Source organism: Xiphias gladius, chromosome 9, assembly GCF_016859285.1.
Source record: "Xiphias gladius isolate SHS-SW01 ecotype Sanya breed wild chromosome 9, ASM1685928v1, whole genome shotgun sequence".
NCBI classification, from domain to species: Eukaryota; Metazoa; Chordata; class Actinopteri; order Istiophoriformes; family Xiphiidae; genus Xiphias; species Xiphias gladius.
In genome coordinates, this window is record NC_053408.1 from 21,660,423 (window position 1) to 21,678,237 (window position 17,815).

General features: G+C 38.9%; 2 protein-coding genes across 8 annotated transcripts in view; one reads left to right on the forward strand and one right to left on the reverse strand.

The window, feature by feature from the left end:
- Positions 1 to 8,450, forward strand: part of rab3gap1 (RAB3 GTPase activating protein subunit 1) — a 55,099-nt gene extending 46,649 nt beyond the window's left edge. Inside the window, exon 26 of one of the 2 annotated variants that reach the window (XM_040134817.1) lies at positions 8,080 to 8,450. In XM_040134817.1, the coding sequence (XP_039990751.1) occupies positions 8,080 to 8,313 (234 nt within the window). In that variant the 3' untranslated portion in view covers positions 8,314 to 8,450. The remainder of the gene's footprint in view (positions 1 to 8,079) is intronic. The other variant, XM_040134818.1, reaches the window with a different exon arrangement.
- Positions 8,451 to 16,222: 7,772 nt separating this feature from the next.
- The window catches only part of fasn (fatty acid synthase), a 55,252-nt gene continuing 53,659 nt past the window's right edge, over positions 16,223 to 17,815 (reverse strand). For all 6 annotated transcript variants that reach the window (XM_040134798.1, XM_040134800.1, XM_040134797.1 and 3 more), the window contains one exon: positions 16,223 to 17,532. In XM_040134798.1, coding sequence (XP_039990732.1) covers positions 17,395 to 17,532 — 138 coding nt within the window. In that variant the 3' untranslated portion in view covers positions 16,223 to 17,394. The remainder of the gene's footprint in view (positions 17,533 to 17,815) is intronic.

The window sequence follows — 17,815 nt, forward strand, 5'->3', positions numbered from 1 at the left end:
CCTCTGTTGGATGTGTAAATACAATGCAAACACATTTGCCATAACGACTTAATGAGGTGATAATAGGGCAATGTTGTGTCTACAGCTTAATCTGCAGCACCCTATTGTAAAAACAAAAAATCACTTAATGCAGCTTTTAAGAGACATTTGTTCACAAGAAAACATAGACAGTATAAAAGCAGTACATAAACAAGCTTTGTATTGGACTCAGTTTTGGACCATACTTTTTATTGAGCATTTAAACATAAATTCAGTACATGCAAATATGTTAAGATATAGGTAGTATAACACACATCGCCACTCATATTAGGTGTAAAACCCATACAGCCAATCCTATAAATCCTCCAAGAGTCCATCAACTGCAGCTCATTCGCAAACACGTAACCAAGCACACACACAAACACACACACACACACACAGTCCCATTGCCCTCCAAAGCAATCGATTACTATCGGAAAAATAACTCTTTCTAACAAATCTTAATCTCTGTATTGTATCTTCATTTCCTCTCATATTTCTCCGACGTGACCTGCTTTGAAAGCAGGGTATTTTTGGTGACATGGAGGTTTGCACAGCAAAATATTATACATGTTGTAATTTTAGTTTTCCCTGTTTTGCACATAGAGAAGCTGTTGTTTTACTCCCTGTAGCTCCAGCTCTGCTACTTTGTGTCTTAGCACTCCTGATTAACATATAACTTCCACAATAAAATAGATATATTTATCCATGAAGCACATAGAACCAAATTACTCAGACTACATGTTATGTTTCCTCCCTTTACTGTCCTCAGGGGAGGACAGTAAGGAGATTTGAGGATTCATTCCCATATTGGCATATATATTCAGCTTCATTTTTTTCCCTCCTCGTCTGGGGGAGCCTGGACTGGGGGAAGAGTTTCTTCCTTAGTTAAGGTGGAATGCAGTGAGTCTGAGGACACTGAGTGTTTTACCTGCACATTGGTCACCTTGCTGTAATCAGTTTTTTTCTTTGTATGTGTTTGTGCATGTAAAAATCACATCCAGGGTACAGAAACTTGGTCACAGAAAATCTCTGGTTTATGCACATTGTGGTTTACTTTCATAGCTCTGATCTTGGCCTTGATAATCAACAGTTGGCCAGAGATATGAAAAAAAAACTCAAGTTGTAATAAACCATGGCTCCCTTACAGCCCATGCTACTTGAATTATTCTGTAACTGGCTTAATGTCGTATGTAAACACCTTATCCAGGTTTCTGATCACTGTCTGCAAAGTCAAAATTTTGGACCCAATCTTAAATGAACATTGGGAAAACCTACCTGAATCTGACATGCATAAATTAATGTACAAGAAAGACCCAATCTCATATGACCCAAAGGCTGTCAGGCTCGCTCTGAATTGACCCAAAAATAATACTTCACAACAAGAAGGCTGTAGGTTTGAACCCGCTAGTCGACTGGTCCTCTTTCTCTAAGGAGTTTGTGTGTTCTCTCCATACCAGCGAGGGTTTTCTCTTTATGCTCCAGTTGTCTCCCCCAGTCCAAAGACATGCAGGTTAGGTTTAGTGGCAAATCTAACTGTAGGTGTGAATGTCAGCATTAAACGTTGTCTGTCTCTCTGTGTCTGCTAAGATCCCCTCAGGTACTAGACATATTGATAAAAACACCAGGTCTTAATAGACTGAATATAATTTGGAGTCTGTCTGACTCAGGTTTTGGATGTAGTCTTGAAAACCAGTAACAAGTGGGACCTATGTAGATCTCTAGATGACAGCAGTAACATGGAAGATACTTTGAGTATTACTTGTTTGTCAGGCATTATTGGTTAAGCCTAAACTTGCAGACTGTTAAAACTGCAGCAGTATCTGTCCTTCCAGAAACCACATTGGTTTCATCCTCAACTATTAAGAGAACTCAAGTTGGAGTTGAAGACGAGCATTCAGCAGAAAGTGATGAGAAACCTGGATAAAATTCTAATCATGTATACAGAAAAATACTGTAAATACCCACATTTCCCTGTGTTTGCCTGTGAACATTATATTCCAAATAGGATGAAAAACAAGATGTCACATTACAATGAGTCTAGTGTGCATGTAACCAAATCCGCTTTTCTGCTTCCTGGAAGGATCAGTTTAGGAAATCAACGTGATGTAAATCCCGTACCATGGCGGACTCGTCTAGTACAATTCAGCGGCGTGGTGCACCAATTAGGCTACTTTTTCAATACGTTAAGATACATAAAGACTTTACAACAAAACACCTTTTTTTACTGAACAAAAAAAGCCAAAGTTCACAAATGTTAAATATCTAAAACAATCAACTGTACAAGAACTTTGCCTTTATAAAATAGTCTAAAATTGGGGAAAAAAATGATGTAAAGGAATAATTCAACTTTTTAGGAAATCACTTAATTTGTGTTCTTTCCAAAAGGGAGATGGTCGAATAGATAATAATCTCATGTCTGTGTTTAAATATGGAGCTTTTGTCAGGACGTGGTTAGTCCTGCTTAGCATTAAGACTGGAAGCAATACTACACTGAATGGAAAATTTGCTGCTAGACCCCTCAGAGTCAGATGCAAAGTTTAGTTTCAGGTAGGTTCTGACATGTTAAGCAGGAAGATACACAATCAATTGCAAGTTTGCCTTAATTTGCCTTACGCACACAAATACAGAAAGCAGAGCAAAGCACACAAAAACAAAGTTGCTTCGCAAACACTAAACATTTCATATATTGGTAATCCCTTGTAAAACATATATAAATGGAAAATAAATGATCAAATCATTTTTTATTAATTGATTTCACAGGCTGTCTAGAGAGCTCATACAAAACATTATGTACAGCGTACACCAAGGAGCATTCATTCTTCATCTGTCAAGTCCACAAACTTCACAAAAACAAACATAAAACAATAGATGTTCCCTAAACCTTTTCAATCATACCATGTTTCCCTTTTAACATACTATACATGCACTTTTCTAGTGGAAGACTTAATACTTGGCTGGTTAGTCTTTTCCCAAAACAATGCAATCAGCCTTTTGCAGAAACCAAAGAAATATCCTTCTCTGTTCCTTTTTAAGAAAATTGTGTTCTTCTGGATACAACCTTAAAATAAAAGATTTAGGATCTATTTGGATGCTTTTAGAGATAATCTTTTCCTCTGTGTTTCTTACTCCTTCCTAGAGGAGTTATATTTTTCTAAATTCCTAAACAAAGTGTAACAATGTCCGTTCGGTACATTGAAGTAATTGTGAGACACCCATAGATAGATGAGACAGGAGTCCAAGTTCAAAGAGTGAGCAATTTTATTTTATATTCATTTTTTGTAGATTTCTCTGTGTGTGTGTGTGTGTGTGTGTGTGTGTGTGTGTGTGTGTGTGTGTGTGTGTGTGTGTGTGTGTGTGTGTGTAAACTAAACTACGTTTAACATTAATTATTTGTTATTATTGTGTATTGGTTTATTATTTCATCTGGCTGTTAGAGTGATGGCTTTTACATAAATGTTCTGTATGACTTTATTCAGACATTTACAGCATGAGCAACAATGCTCATGCCACCTAATGCGATATTTGGCTCCTGGAATGCAAGAGAGAGAAGAGAGAGACAGAGTGGTGAATCGAAAACGTTATGATTAAGTGGAAGAAGACTGTTTTCTGTTCTTTGACGAGCTGCATCACTGATGGATTTTAAAACTTATTTTGCCTTAATTATTGACCATCATCATGAGCTCATCAGTGCTTCTCACAGTGAATCTACTAATACAATCTATTTAATCATTTATCATTATTAGGAAGCAAATTCTGGTGCTTGTTTTAAATGCAAGCACATTAAGTCGGAACTCTCCATTTATTTTAGCTTACTTGCTGTATGTAAATCGTTTTGCTAGATATTAATTTATTATTCCCTGGACTTGGAATGAAAATTTAAATATTGTGAGAGAATGATGTGGTATTTCATTGTTTTTTTAGATAATGTATTATTATTATTATTATTATTATTATTATTAGACTAATTTTGCCTGTTTTTAAAAACTGATCTGATAAAAAATAATCTCAACAACTAAAATTGGCTCTTTCACAGTGTTTTGTGGTATATTTTACTGATAACTTTTATTTTCTTTGCTTAGAGATAATGACTGAGAAAATACATTTTCCAAGATCCACGTCTCTCTCTTTTTCTCTGCAAGTTTAACCAAGTGCTGCTGCAGCCTTTGCATTAATCTGATCTGAAGTGTTACGGAAATGTTTACTAGGTCTGACCTAGTAAGATTGCTGCTGCGACTTATGTAAAAGTGACTCAGGTATAAATTAAGATATTGGAGTTGCATGTTAAATAGCCAGTGCTTGTCTGAAAGACGTTTGTTTTTCCTCCAAGTGTATTTCGGCAAATTTGATAAGCCACTTTATTTTTGCTTACTGTAAAAAAAATAATGTAAAAAAATATTTATGTCTGTGTGTCTGTCTATATCATACTTCCATCTGATTTCTCCAAATTACATCATTTGATCTGTGTTAGGTAAATACAAATCGTGGATTTTTTCCACCCTTTTGATACTCATGATTTAACTGTAGCATTTACCTATATCTGCTCTTCTTTGTTACGGATAACAGATTTTCCCATATAGGACTATATTGCTTAGATTCTTTAAGATACTTCCTTACATCATACAATACATTGAAAAATATTTTTGATAATAGGATCATTAGAGTGAAATGTAAGCTATCCCATTTTATTTCTCTCCACTGAGGAGCATTCCTTCTTGAAAAAATAAAACATGATAGACCTTTCTCACCCAATAGACCAATATATTTGGGTATTTCTGTCCTCTTTCGCATGGTAATTACAGTAGGGGCAGTTATATTCAAACTGATTCCGTGATTTCATCCATTAAGGTGTCATATTTAGGTGTTGGAAAGTTTTGGCATAATTTGTATTCCCAAATATGTATATTAATCTACCACTTTAAATTGAGTGGCTTCTCTGATTGAATACTACCTCACCTTTTCATCAAGGACTGAAATATTATTTTTTGGATATATTAATTGCATATCCAGTGTTGTGTATTTCGTAGGTGCATCGGGTTATTAATTTTCAGGAATAGTTTATAATTATATCATGAAATTGAAGTTAATCTACATTAAATCCACCTTGGGGCACGACCCTTAAAAAGGGAAAGGATAGCCAATTCAGAGATTCAGTCTCAAAATATACTATCTATCAGTTTGGAACTTTAAGTAATAATTAACTTAAATTAACTACAGCCACATTTACCATATCCATAGCTAGTAAAGGTTCAAGGATTGGAGTTCTTCAGAGAAGAGATTGGCAACATTCACTCTTGTGCAACATTACATAGATAAGTAGGTATATTAAAAAGCATTTAATTATCAAATACCATAAGTGAAAACACACAGTAACTAATCTAACAAATGATACTATATCCAGATATGGCTGTGTGGGTGTGTGTGTGCGTCTGTGTGTGTGAAGAAGCAAACGACCAAAAATGGCTAATTCAAAATGGCGGTGTGAAAGGTAAACAAAGGAAACTCCAAAAAAGATGGCTGCCAGGACTACATGGCTGCTGTGTTTCTTAGTTTGAGGCCACTCTGTACAGGTTAAAGGTGCCTGGTTAAGAGAGAGGTTAGTTAGTCTCATGCAAGACATAGTAGTTTCTGGATGTACTAAGAATACTAACATCAGCTTAGCACTGAACAGACATAACAATAAAGCTCGATGGATACATTAATTTTGTCAATGTATATGTATTGTTTTGGTTAAACAGTCCTTTGCTTAGCTGTGCTATGCTGTGCTACGCTAGGCCCAGTTAACTTTAACAAGTCCAGGAAGAGAGAGAGGTTCCTGGCATGCTGGTTTGTTAAATCCAATGAGCTGCATTTGTGCTGGCTGTGGTGCTGAAGAGATCACTGAGTTTTGTTGACCTGGTGATGTCATGAGGCAGCAAGAGCCTATGTCTTGTTTGTCCGACAGTTATTGTGGAAAATTCCATGTGACCGTGCTTCTATTGTAAAAGTTTCAGTTGCTAAAGTAAATAACAACAGGGATACAGGGCAGCCTTGATGATATCCCCTTTTCATTGGAATTGTTTATGATATATTTCGGTTGGTGAATATTTCCGCCTTAAGATTTGAATACATTAACTGGAATCATTTTAAGAAACTATTCCATCATCCATACCAATCCAACACATTCAATAGACGAGGCCACTCCACCCTATGAAAAGCCTTTTTGGCGTATAGTGAGAGGAAAGCCTTATCCAAGATCTTATTTAGACTACAGTTAATATTGAGCATTGTTGTAACATTGTGAAATCCTTGATGTCCTCAGATAAATCAGTTTTGATCCCTTTTAAATACACCAGGCAGTAATTCTTGCAGTCTTTTTACTAATATTTTACACAGTATATTAAGGTCTAAATTCAATAAACCTATTGGCCTCATGGTTCCCTGGTTTTGGCAGTAATACAACTGGGGCACCACCCTAGGACTTAGGGAGTTTTCCATTATGAAAAGCTTCTAGAAATATAGTGGTTTCCAAAGTGTTTTGGTTAGCTGACTCTGGGTATCTCGTAGCTAATCTAGAGATCTACAAGAGGGATAAACTGAAAATTGACTGCACGCTGATCTGAGCTCTATTTGTTTTTGTTGAAGAGAAATTATCTCTGGCTATGAGATGTGAAGCTGTGGAGATCGAGTTAACAGTGTGTGAATTCTACTTTTTGTCCTGCCGGGTAGCAAACACTAGCTAACAGCTGTCTGCAAATATCAGGCCGATGTCTTGTCAACACAAACTGTGCAGATGAATTAGTGAGCAAACTTTCAATTCATGGCCTGTCTGTGCTCAAAGTGATCATTAAAGCTGATGTCTGTAACTAGATGAAGTATTTGCTATTGACAGTCCATGTATAGCTGTATGGGAGTGTTTACAATTTAGCCTATAATGTGCACAGTGTTACTCAGTTGTTGAATGCAGAAGAAATTTAAGTTCCCACTATAAAATCTGAGAAGCGCTTTCTGCAACATTGGTATTTCCCTGATGTAACTGAATCATCAAGAATCAAATCGAAATGAATCGATTCTAGACTTCGTAAATCAAAATCTACTCCATTCAGGAGATCAGCCAGTATCCAGTCCTACTGACTGTCTCTCCGACCTTCTCTCAATAAGTAAACAGAAGACAAGTGATAAATGCCTTACAGTCATAAAGCATTACTTAGCCAGCATCTTTGATTTTGTTGATGAATTCTTGTACCTTTGATGGCTGAATACGTGTGCTTGCTCCTTGTAAGTCACCGTCAGCTTGGCTAGACTAATGATGTCAAGGTCCCAAAATGTGCAGCTGCTGGTGACCTGCCTCTGCATTTTATGCACCTCTGTGGCTAGTTAAGGGTAAAATCTCACTTGCTGGTTCTGGTAGAGGATCTTCTATTCCTTGGCTGCTTTAATCACAAGCTTATTGTGATCCAACATGCAATATTTCTGGTATCCAGTTTTCCAAAATTGAACCTCAGCTTGTGTCACTGACCAGTACAAACAGCCAAAAGTTTCTACATTTCTTCAATTATAGCTAAAATTCGAGAGTCCTGGCAAAAAATCATCAAACATCAAGAGGGTAGACTAAAAATTAGAACAGAATACAATACAAAGCAGACACTGTATGTACACTTTTGTTTTGACCTAATCCCACATACACCAGCTTGCTTCCAAAAACACTAGAGCTGCACTACAATAGAGCACCAAATGTGTATTAATCCGTCGCAGAAAATAGCCCAAATTCAAGTCCTAAAGCCCTTGGGGCTGATTGCCACAGACAGGTGCGGAAAGTATTGAGAGACAAACTAACATATTGTTGGCTTTGGTCTTTTCATTAATTTGATGAATATGAACTGTATAGAATAACCCCAAACATATCCTTTAAATATCTTTTCTGTGAAAATGTAAGTGTGAACAACCTCATGTGTTTTTTTAGTTTTAACTGGTGCATCAGGCTGCAGTTTTTTTTTCAAACTACATACAGACCTCTTCAGCATCTTCCCTGTCTACCTTTTTAATTGCTGGTCAATAGCTTCACTCTCTCTCCACCCTCAGGCTGCCCTCCTGTCACCCCTGGACGAAGACTTGGGGCATGAAAGGAAGTCAACTGGAGGAAGCAACAAAGTGCCTGACTTCCCCTCTCCGGCAGGCCGGGAGATTCTGTTGCGGACATGTGTCCCTCGGCCGGCACCTTACTCCAAAGCTCTGCCTCAGCGGCTCTTCTGTGTGTTGATGAGGGAGGAGTTCAGGCTGGCAGGGGCCTTCTCTTTGGACACTTCCTTCTTCTAAGATCAAATACCTTTACTTGGTATTTCATCTGAAACCATGTTCCATTTGCTCATTGCTTGATTGCTATCTGAAAAATTAAGAAAAAGATCTTGCTTTATTTCATGTTATTTGGTCATTGCATTGTGGTTACTTAGTTTTAAAAAAAAAAATTTCACAGCACTCAGGTTTTTAGACACACTTCCATTTCATGTAGTGCAGACTTGAAATTTCACTGTACACAATTGCAGGGCTTGAAATTAAGTGTCACCGAATTGGATCTGTAGATGAGTGGGCACCTTAAAACGGAGGTAAAAGATTCAAGTGCTTAAGTTAGGAGGGTTGGACGGACGTCCTTTCATCCTCACCCCCAGTGAGAGCAGCTGGACATGCAGACACATCTTTTCCTCTCCACTTGGGCCTTGCCAAAACACTATGCTTGTGTTTTTCAACTCTAAAAAGATAAATGACACTAGCTATGTTGTGTGATCTGATTGGAAAAAAAAAATCGGATCACACAATAAGCTAGTGTCATTTATTGGCATTCATTTAGATGTTCTTTACAGCATAAAAAATCATTTGATCCCTTATGAGTGGGAATTATATTACCATTTTAGAGTCGTTCTGTTGTCTGAGAAGAACAAAAAAATACGTTAATGAAATAAAACTCAATTCTTCAGTCAGTCTGGTGACTAAATCACATACAGTCATGGCCTTAGAATTCAACATTGGTGAGCTATAAAACCATTTCACAAACATCCTTCATTTTACTTTCAGAGCTTATTCTTTGTACATTTCTCAAATTAAAATATCTTCTGTATTGTCGTGTCAGCCACATGGTTCTCTTCTTCTTGTGTTCTCATCTAAGTTTCACTGTATTCTCCTTGTTACTGACAACAGGCCAAGCGACAACATAACAAACACTTTTCATACCAGGTTCTAACCTTGTCTTAAGGTGCACAGTCAGGGTTTACTGCTCCCGCTTGTTGATGATGAGCTAATGGCAATTCAGCAATAGTTTATAGGCTTAAGCAGCTGTTGATTCCTGAAACGAGAGGGCATTTTGCACACGAATGCTAGTTGATAATACATGAATGCAATCATACATCAATGTGTATATCCTGCTTTGAAGTACAATTGCTTACTTAATATTTACTTAAGCAGCCAGTTTGTATTAATTTCAATGAAAAACTGTTGACTTGTCATGTTAACCTATGGTGGAGTGGTTTGTGTTATACTGATGTAACAAGTTATGGGAGAGATCTCTGAATGTAGGCAATGTGTGTAAAGTACATGTTAAATGTTGGTCAAAAATGGCCTCTGATCTAAAATAAATACTATTCTCCTGTCCCAGTCAGTGCTTATGTCTTGGCCATGTGTGTCCACAAACTCTGTTTTAGCAGGTGGGAGGTCTGTGAACATCTTTGGTTAGATTATGCATTCGAGTTGACGTTGTGGCGTCACCATGCAATATGTTTTTGATATAACTGACATAGTTTTCGTTGGCTGAGTAGCAGGGGAAACTTTGAATGTGTCTGGCTAGCGCTGGTGGAAGTTGAATGGTAATAATAATAATACCACTATGTAAAAATACTCCCATTACAAGTCCTGCAATACAATCCTACTTAAGAAAAAGTGCATAAGTATTATCAGAAAAATTTACAGTAAGTATCAAAATTAAGTACTTGTTCCACAGTACAAATGTTCATGTGACTGGTATTTTATCTCATGTTATTAGATTAATACTAATGCATCAATATGTAAGCAGAATTTTACTCTTGTAGCTTCTCAATGTTGTACTGTGACAAGTTTTGGGAAATATTGAACAATTTTACCTGTGTGGGCCTTGAGGGGTTATTTCATTGGAACCATAAAAGAAGATCACACATTGACTGGACTGCTAACAACACACAGACATCCGAAATGTGACAAAGGGCCCAGATTAAGCCAGAAACGCTGGTGTGGCTGGTTACTGCTAGATCACTACCACCTTTTGCCCTTTTTAATCCCGTTGTCTGATTGTTCAATTTATGATTGATTTTTATTTGATTTTTAACTGTGCCTGGATTATCCCATATGTTGGGAGAAGATTCTGCACCCGCCACCATTTATGGCTTATCTTTGGCCTGCTTGACGGCTGCCTTGTTACAATTAACCCTACAGTTCCAATTTTATAGTAATGCCTCCACTCATCTCTCCACTGGACTGCGCTGGACGCCTTTAGCTAACTCTAAATCACCAAACGTGATCAGATCCACGAGTATGAACGACTTCTTGACTTGTTGGCGGCAGAAGCTTCCCATGTCCCTGACAATAACACTACGCTCCTGCATAGACAATTTCAACTTCTAGGAATGCAGACGGCTGTTTAGAAGTACCGGCACACATCCAAACTGCTACTGGCTGGCGTCCCTGGCATCCCTAGCACCAGACTGATTGGTAACCCGCCCCATATAAATCATTCATATGGACCCGGGACCCTCTAGCAACCTTATAAATTCTCCCACCACTCCTATTATTTATAAATGTGGCCATCTGGCAAGGCTGAGTTGACCTGACAGTACCGAAATCTCATCGATCCTCCTTTTACCACTGCGCCTACCTCTCCAACCATCGCTGCCTCCAAAGAGCAAGCACCTCAAGGTTTCACGATACGCCAGGGACTCAGACCGTTACATTTAAAGATTAGAATCTTGCTCCCAAAATTGGACTATATCCACGTTCTAATAACTGAATCCTCACCAGACAAGTTCATTCTCACTGGGACAGGGCTTTCTTCTAAGATCCCAAATAATGAAATCATCATAGATAGTCATTAGGTTTTTAAGCATGATAGAGGGAGTTCTGATTTATGTAAGAGCTTGCCTCACTGTCTGTGAAATCCACTCTTGCTCTAACCCTATGAAATGGGATTATCTTGTGCCAGATCTCTGTGCTGGGAGACATACAGCCCCAACAAAATCTAGCAAAATATATATTTAGATGGTGGGGCATCGAACACCCTGTTGTGGTATGTGCTAGAAAGCCTAGCACATTTAGGCGTGGGAAAAACTTTTCAGTAATAAGCGAATAGTGCAGAATAGCATTAGAGCTTTTGTTCTGTCTGTTCAGTAGTGGTGAAATAGCAATGTCCAGTCATGTGCAGCATAATACGATGGTGAATTTTCAGCAGAAATGATCATGTTGATTTAGACTGTCGAATATGGAATAATAAAATTTGTCGAAATGAAGAATCTTGCTGTTTACGGGCTGCATGGTAGATGACTGACTCCACAGCCATCTGGAATATATTTATTTTTAGTTATTTAATCTTTATTTTACCAGACCCTCAGTCTGAGACGCCTCAGTAATTGTGAAATGGAAGAAGTTTGGAACCAACAGGACTCTTCCCAGAGTCCTTGCTGTCCGACCGGTCCGAGTAACTCGGTGAGCAGGGCTTTGGTCAGGGAGGTGACCAAGAACTCCGCGGTCACTCTGACAGAGCTTCAGACTTCCTCTGCGGAGTTGGGAGAACCTGCCACAAGGATGACCATCTGAGCAGCGCTCCATCAGTCAGGCCTTTGTGGTCGAGCGGCTAGACGGAAGCCATTTCAGCCGGCCAAATGGCGTTTACAGGACTCTGAGAGCAGGAGGAGAAAGATGGAACCCTTTGAGCAGAACTCCAAACCCGCGTCTCAACGGGTGGTGTTGAACTGTGCATGCATTGTATTGTGAGGTGTTCCTGACATTTTGCCCACTCAAGTTACAATCATGAGGAGGAAAAAGTATTAGAAAGACATTTCAATGTGATGCAGTCTGGTACAACACCACCACTAACCATAACCGCACTTATAGTACTGGTACTATAGTACATATTGCACTGGTGTACCTCGGCGCAGCTGTGGCTCAGGAGGTAGAGCGGCTCGTCCGCTAACCGGAAGGTCGGTGGTGTGATCCCAGGCTCCTCCAGTCCGCGTGTGGAAGTGTCCTTGGGCAGGATACTGAACCTCAAATTGTGTGTGAGTGTAAAAAAGCAAGGTATTTATAGAAAAAGAGCGCTGTATGAATGTGTGTGCGAATGGGTGAATGTGGCAGTAGTGTAAAGCCCTTTGAGTGGTCGATAAGACTAGAAAAGCGCTATATAAGTGCAGACCATTTACCTAACGAGGTGGCCAGGGAATGAACATTTTAGAGGAATGATCTTCTGGATTATTATTACACTTCACAGTGGTCACAGGGTGGCATCTGGGCGTGGACGGTTGAGCTGAGAAAGCTCAGAGCCTTGACACCCACGTGGGGTTAGGTCTAGACTACTGGCCCAGGTTAGGGAGAAATGGTGGGTTTGGTTCAGTGTTGAAAAAGTCTTGTCCTTCAAATAAGTGTTGATTTTATTTGATCAAAGTTTTTTGCATGTTTCATACTAACATTTCCATATTGACAGTGAACAGTTTGAGGATGAAACGAAGCTTTGTGAAGGTTTGGCATCGTTATGCTTTATTTATTGAATTGTTTTCCTCTCCCTCGACTCAGTCAGCTGACAGAGGGCACTCACACCTCACTTCAAACCAGTTCGATTTTGGCATGACCTCTGTGAGCCAGTCATGTCCGCACACAACAAAAACTGAGCTCTATAGTAGGTCAGTTACTGTCGGTACACTCTTGAGTCTATGCTGCACACAACTAAAGCTGCGTTTTCTTCCCCCACTCACGTCGAGCCTGAGGGATTTGGACATGGTTCTTTTTTTTTTGAACAATATATTAATTGGATATTCTTATTTTCCACAAGAATAATGATAATAAAACAAACTTATAAACAATATTAACATGAACAAACAAACAAAAGCAGCTCAGATCAACAAACATATGCAGGAGATTACAGGAAATAGTCTATGTTGTAGGTAAGTACCGGAATAACCATAAGAGACAGGGTTGTTAAAGCATGTCAGCTTTCTGAAGCCCTGAACAGTGAGCTCCCAACAAGGCAACTTTAAGTGTGGAGCCTGCTTAAATTGCCAATATACCAAAAACCTGAAGTCTTTTAAACCCCCGATCAATGTAAAGATGTAAAGAAGATTAACATTAAGGACTTTATTACCCCTAGAGAGCACTGCACTGAGCATAGGAGCTCGATTAAGAGGAATGATACAACTAGTCCTGTTGGAGGACATTTCAATGAAAAGCAACATCACATTCATCTCTAGTTTTTCAGGCTTAGAAGTGATTAAACCCGGCTAAAGAGGTGGTAGTGTCAATTTTTCTCGGGATAACGAGATTAGCATTTTGCATTTTCTGCTTTAAAAGGTTGTTCCCCGGGACTTCTCGATTAATGAGTTTTTATAGTGGTTCCTGAAGGTCTTTCAAGTATGTGGCTTTGCAGTGGTTCGGAGGTACTTATGTACTTTTTATGCTGTATCTTGTTACTCTTTTGATGTATGGTTTTTTCTAAATGCAGGTGTTTTTGTAGGACTATGCCACGTCCAATCGACACATTTTGGGGCACCCTCTTTTGTGAAAACGTAATAATCGCCCCTGTGCACTTAGCTGCATTCAGGTTCAGGAGACTCCTTATAAAATAATAGAAGAAAAATCAGGTCCAGGATCATACAGATTGTAACTGATCTGCTTTGGTATGTAGAAGACTTGTAAGCTACTCCAAAAGAATCAGCTCTAATTTAATTTTACACCAACCCTTAATAGAAGAGACCTTATCACTAGTCCACTGTAATAATATATTGTTCCTAGCATAGGAAATATATATAATAATATGACCTTTTGCTAGCTAAAGTAGTTATGTTTCTATGTGGGAGGCATTGGATCCATTCATGAATCTGTCAAAAAAAAAAAATCCGTTTCACATAGTATTTCAGACCAATACTTCTGTAATTTATGACATGACCACAGACAGTGGGTTAAGATATCTACTTCAGTTTTACATTTGAGACACAGAGGAAAAAGTGAGGGATTAAAAGAATGCCTGTGATTAGGGAATATATGTATTCTCTCCGTAATTCTAAACTAGATTGCTAGTTGCATTGCAGCATTTTCTCAACAGCAGAGACAGTTGGGTACCTGAGTATTTGGAGAGTGACCCAGTTTTCCTAATTTTGCCTCTGTACACAACCCCAGTGGTGTACAGAGGCTAAATTAAATTAAAAATGAGGGACTATGTATAAAAATGTCTGTAACTCCTAAACGGTAAAAGCAACATTTCTGTTAAACCCCCTTGAATTAAAGCTAAAAGTCTACACTTCAATCACATCTTGATGGCTTCGTTTCAGATCCTTTGTGTTATGAAAATTGTGTCACTGTCCAAACACTTATGGACCTAACTGTATCTCAGGGTGACTTATAAGGGTTGTATTTCAGTAATATTATGTCTGATTTGTAAGAAAGGAAAAAATCTTGTTATTTCTTTATCAGTTGTTCATATAACATTAGACTATTATTTGAAAATAAGGACCATCTTATAAAGTCACAGTGCTTTGGATGGTGTTTTCCACCCTCACACTTCAAATTTTACAGTGTGGCTGGCTCAGAAAAATGTTCATTGCATGGCTTTTTTTTTTAAAAACCAATTTCTGGGAAAAACACAGATGTACAGTGGCTTCAGAAAGAATTCAGACCCCTTCAATTTTGGCACCCTTATCTTGCTGTCGATTTAAATGGATTCTTTTACTTTATGAAGCCACTGCATGTTTTCATGCCTCCATCCTGTGCATCATTATGAGTTTATTTGCGAGGCTGGGGAGTTGTCGTTACGGTTCTTGTACATGTACGATATTTAGTTACTGGCATTCAACATCTCCTGCTGTCTCTTTCCTATGAAGTTGATACAGATGTTAAATCATAGTGTAGTAATATTAATGTGTGAGACAAACTGGAGAAGTACAAGTTCAGCTAGTTGAGCAGTGGCGTAGTGCAAGAACAACGGGTTATAGTTTGGTAGGTCGTTTATACAGTGGGTTGTCTGCAACTAAACACACTGACGCTGTTCTAATCAGTCTCCTGTCGCCGTAACGTGTCTCCTGCGATGGTTCCTCACGTTTTACAGTGTAAGTGAAGCCAGATCGGCTCATACCACATCTGGTATGTTATCAGGCAACACCTGGGATGTCACTTGTTGTATGTTGGTGCGACAGAGCTGGGAGAGAATTTTGAAACCGATCGAGACCAAACATCGTAATGTCCTAAATCATTGCATGATTGCATCCCATATTACTTATAAACTCAAGTTTTCTTCTAATTACCCTCGTAGTACTTTTTCTCAAAAGTCAAAAACATGAGTTTAATTATCAAAATATTACAGCTTAATTCTTGAAATATCAGATTGTTTTTTTTCTCCCAACAGTGGCCCTAGTAGTTTTTTAGTGTTGTCCCGTCGTATTCTTCACACAGACCGTATAAATTCTCTGCCTTATAAGCTGTTTTCATCGTAGACATGCAGAGTGTGTCCTGTAGATTGCCCAGACACAAATCAAGACACACATACACAGTCAGAAGTACTTTGTGAGATGCCTTTATTAGTCGTAACAACACATACTGGAAATATTACAATATGAGAGAAAAGCATATACTGTCACTTCCTTCTCCTTTTCAATGCAATCAATCACCACGTTTGCCTCCAGTCACCGGACCCTTCATAGACCAGATCAGAGGCCTCAGAAGTCCGGCTGGCTGCTGTTCTGTGGGACTGGACTGCTCGCTGGGGGTTATGAAACCGGGTGAGGTCGTGGGAGTCAGAGACAGCACTGGGAGGATTACAGCCTTTCAGCCGAAATCTCACAGCGGAGGGCATCACCCTTTGCTGCTCAGGGGCCCCCCGCTGTTCAGATCAGTTATGTCTACATACAACAGGTGCCTTACTAGTCATTTACAACCTAAAAGCTGATTTGGGAGAGGGTGTAAAATTTAGTGAGGCGTTCATGTACCAACCTATTCAGCACGTTGCTATGGGCCTATTAAAATACTGTTAACTCTCACTGATTTTCACCATCAGAACAACACCACTGACCTTGTGTTCCTAAAGAGGTCCATCATTTGTTGGCAACCACTAGACTCAGCGAGTTTGTCGGTTGGCCAGGACTGACCCACTCATCTAATCAGATATATACATTGCCTGTCTGCCTAGCGGTGTGATCTCATTTCATGCACAATTCAATATGAGTCAGGATGCAAGTTGTCCACTAACAAGTTATCTGTCTGGCTTAATAGGACAAGCTCGTTTTCTACACATTTCCTTTTGAAGTACTGCAGGATAAAAGGTGAGAGTTGCGGGTCAACATTGCAGATGAGAGATGACTTATTACCTAAATGGCACTTTAGCCAACTGGCTGTTAACTCGTAAAAATAATGTACTGAGAGGCGAAGCCAGATAACACGATTTGCATGTCTGTTGCATTGAAGCTGCAGTACATTACAGAAATACAACTGATGCGCACACCGACCGAGGTGCCCGGTGCTGACGATTATTTTTCACGGCAAAGACATTTTGAGGTCCAACAATTTGATAGTGGTGAGGCTACGAACATGCATAATTAGATATCCTTAGTATCAGGGCATGAGGGTATTTCAGGAGCACTGATAATTCATTGCACTGCGAATTAGAAACAAACCCCTTGTGAATACGCGGTGAATTTAAAACTGTCTTTTCATGATGTCCTGTGAAAACCATCTGTTTCATCGATCGCTACGGTCTATGGATAATATCATCACAATGTTATTGTAATATTATATCATAATATTACTAATATTATTAGTAATTATAATATTACTCTTAATTATAAATGTGGTGAAAACAGGTTTTATGACATAAATACTGTACATGAATGACAGCATATTTTATTTACCCAATAGAAAGACTACCAAGAGCTCTGATAGGTTAGGGAGAGTGTCTATTGCATGACTTGACCAATGAGATTTCAAAAGGTGCAGTAAGAAGGAATAAGGTGCATTTGGGATATTAGGGCAAATGGACACACAATGTAAACAAAGACTTACTGTATTATATACCGTTTAACTTATTCTATAAGTTAAACCTACGATGTGAACTACTGGGAGGAAGAGGCCCATTTCGGGAATGTTGTGGAATTAGTGTGACGGTGGAGGGTGTGGCTGGTGAGGGCATATCTAGCCCTCCCTCGCCGTGACCCGCGGCTCAGCCAGTGAGCTGTGGATGATGCTGCTGATGGACTCCACCCCCTCTCCTTCCAGGAAGGTGCGGTGGTCTCCCTCGATGATGTGGACTGACACCTTGCCATCACAAACCTGAGGGAAGACGCAGGCAGACGTATTCAGCATTTCAGTGGAGAGGGATTCAAAGATTTACTTGTCAGCTACTCATATTTTCGATATCTGGAGTTAAATGTGGGGCGGCAAACTTCAGAGGTAAGAACAATTAGAATAAGAGTAAAAAAAAAAAAAAAAAAGGAATAGAAAGAAGAAACTTTAAATACATTTCCAAGACAAAAATGTATCATTTATGGAATATTTTATTACTTAAAAAGTGCATATTTTCATATCTATGTAGGTAATTATGTTTTTTTAAAAA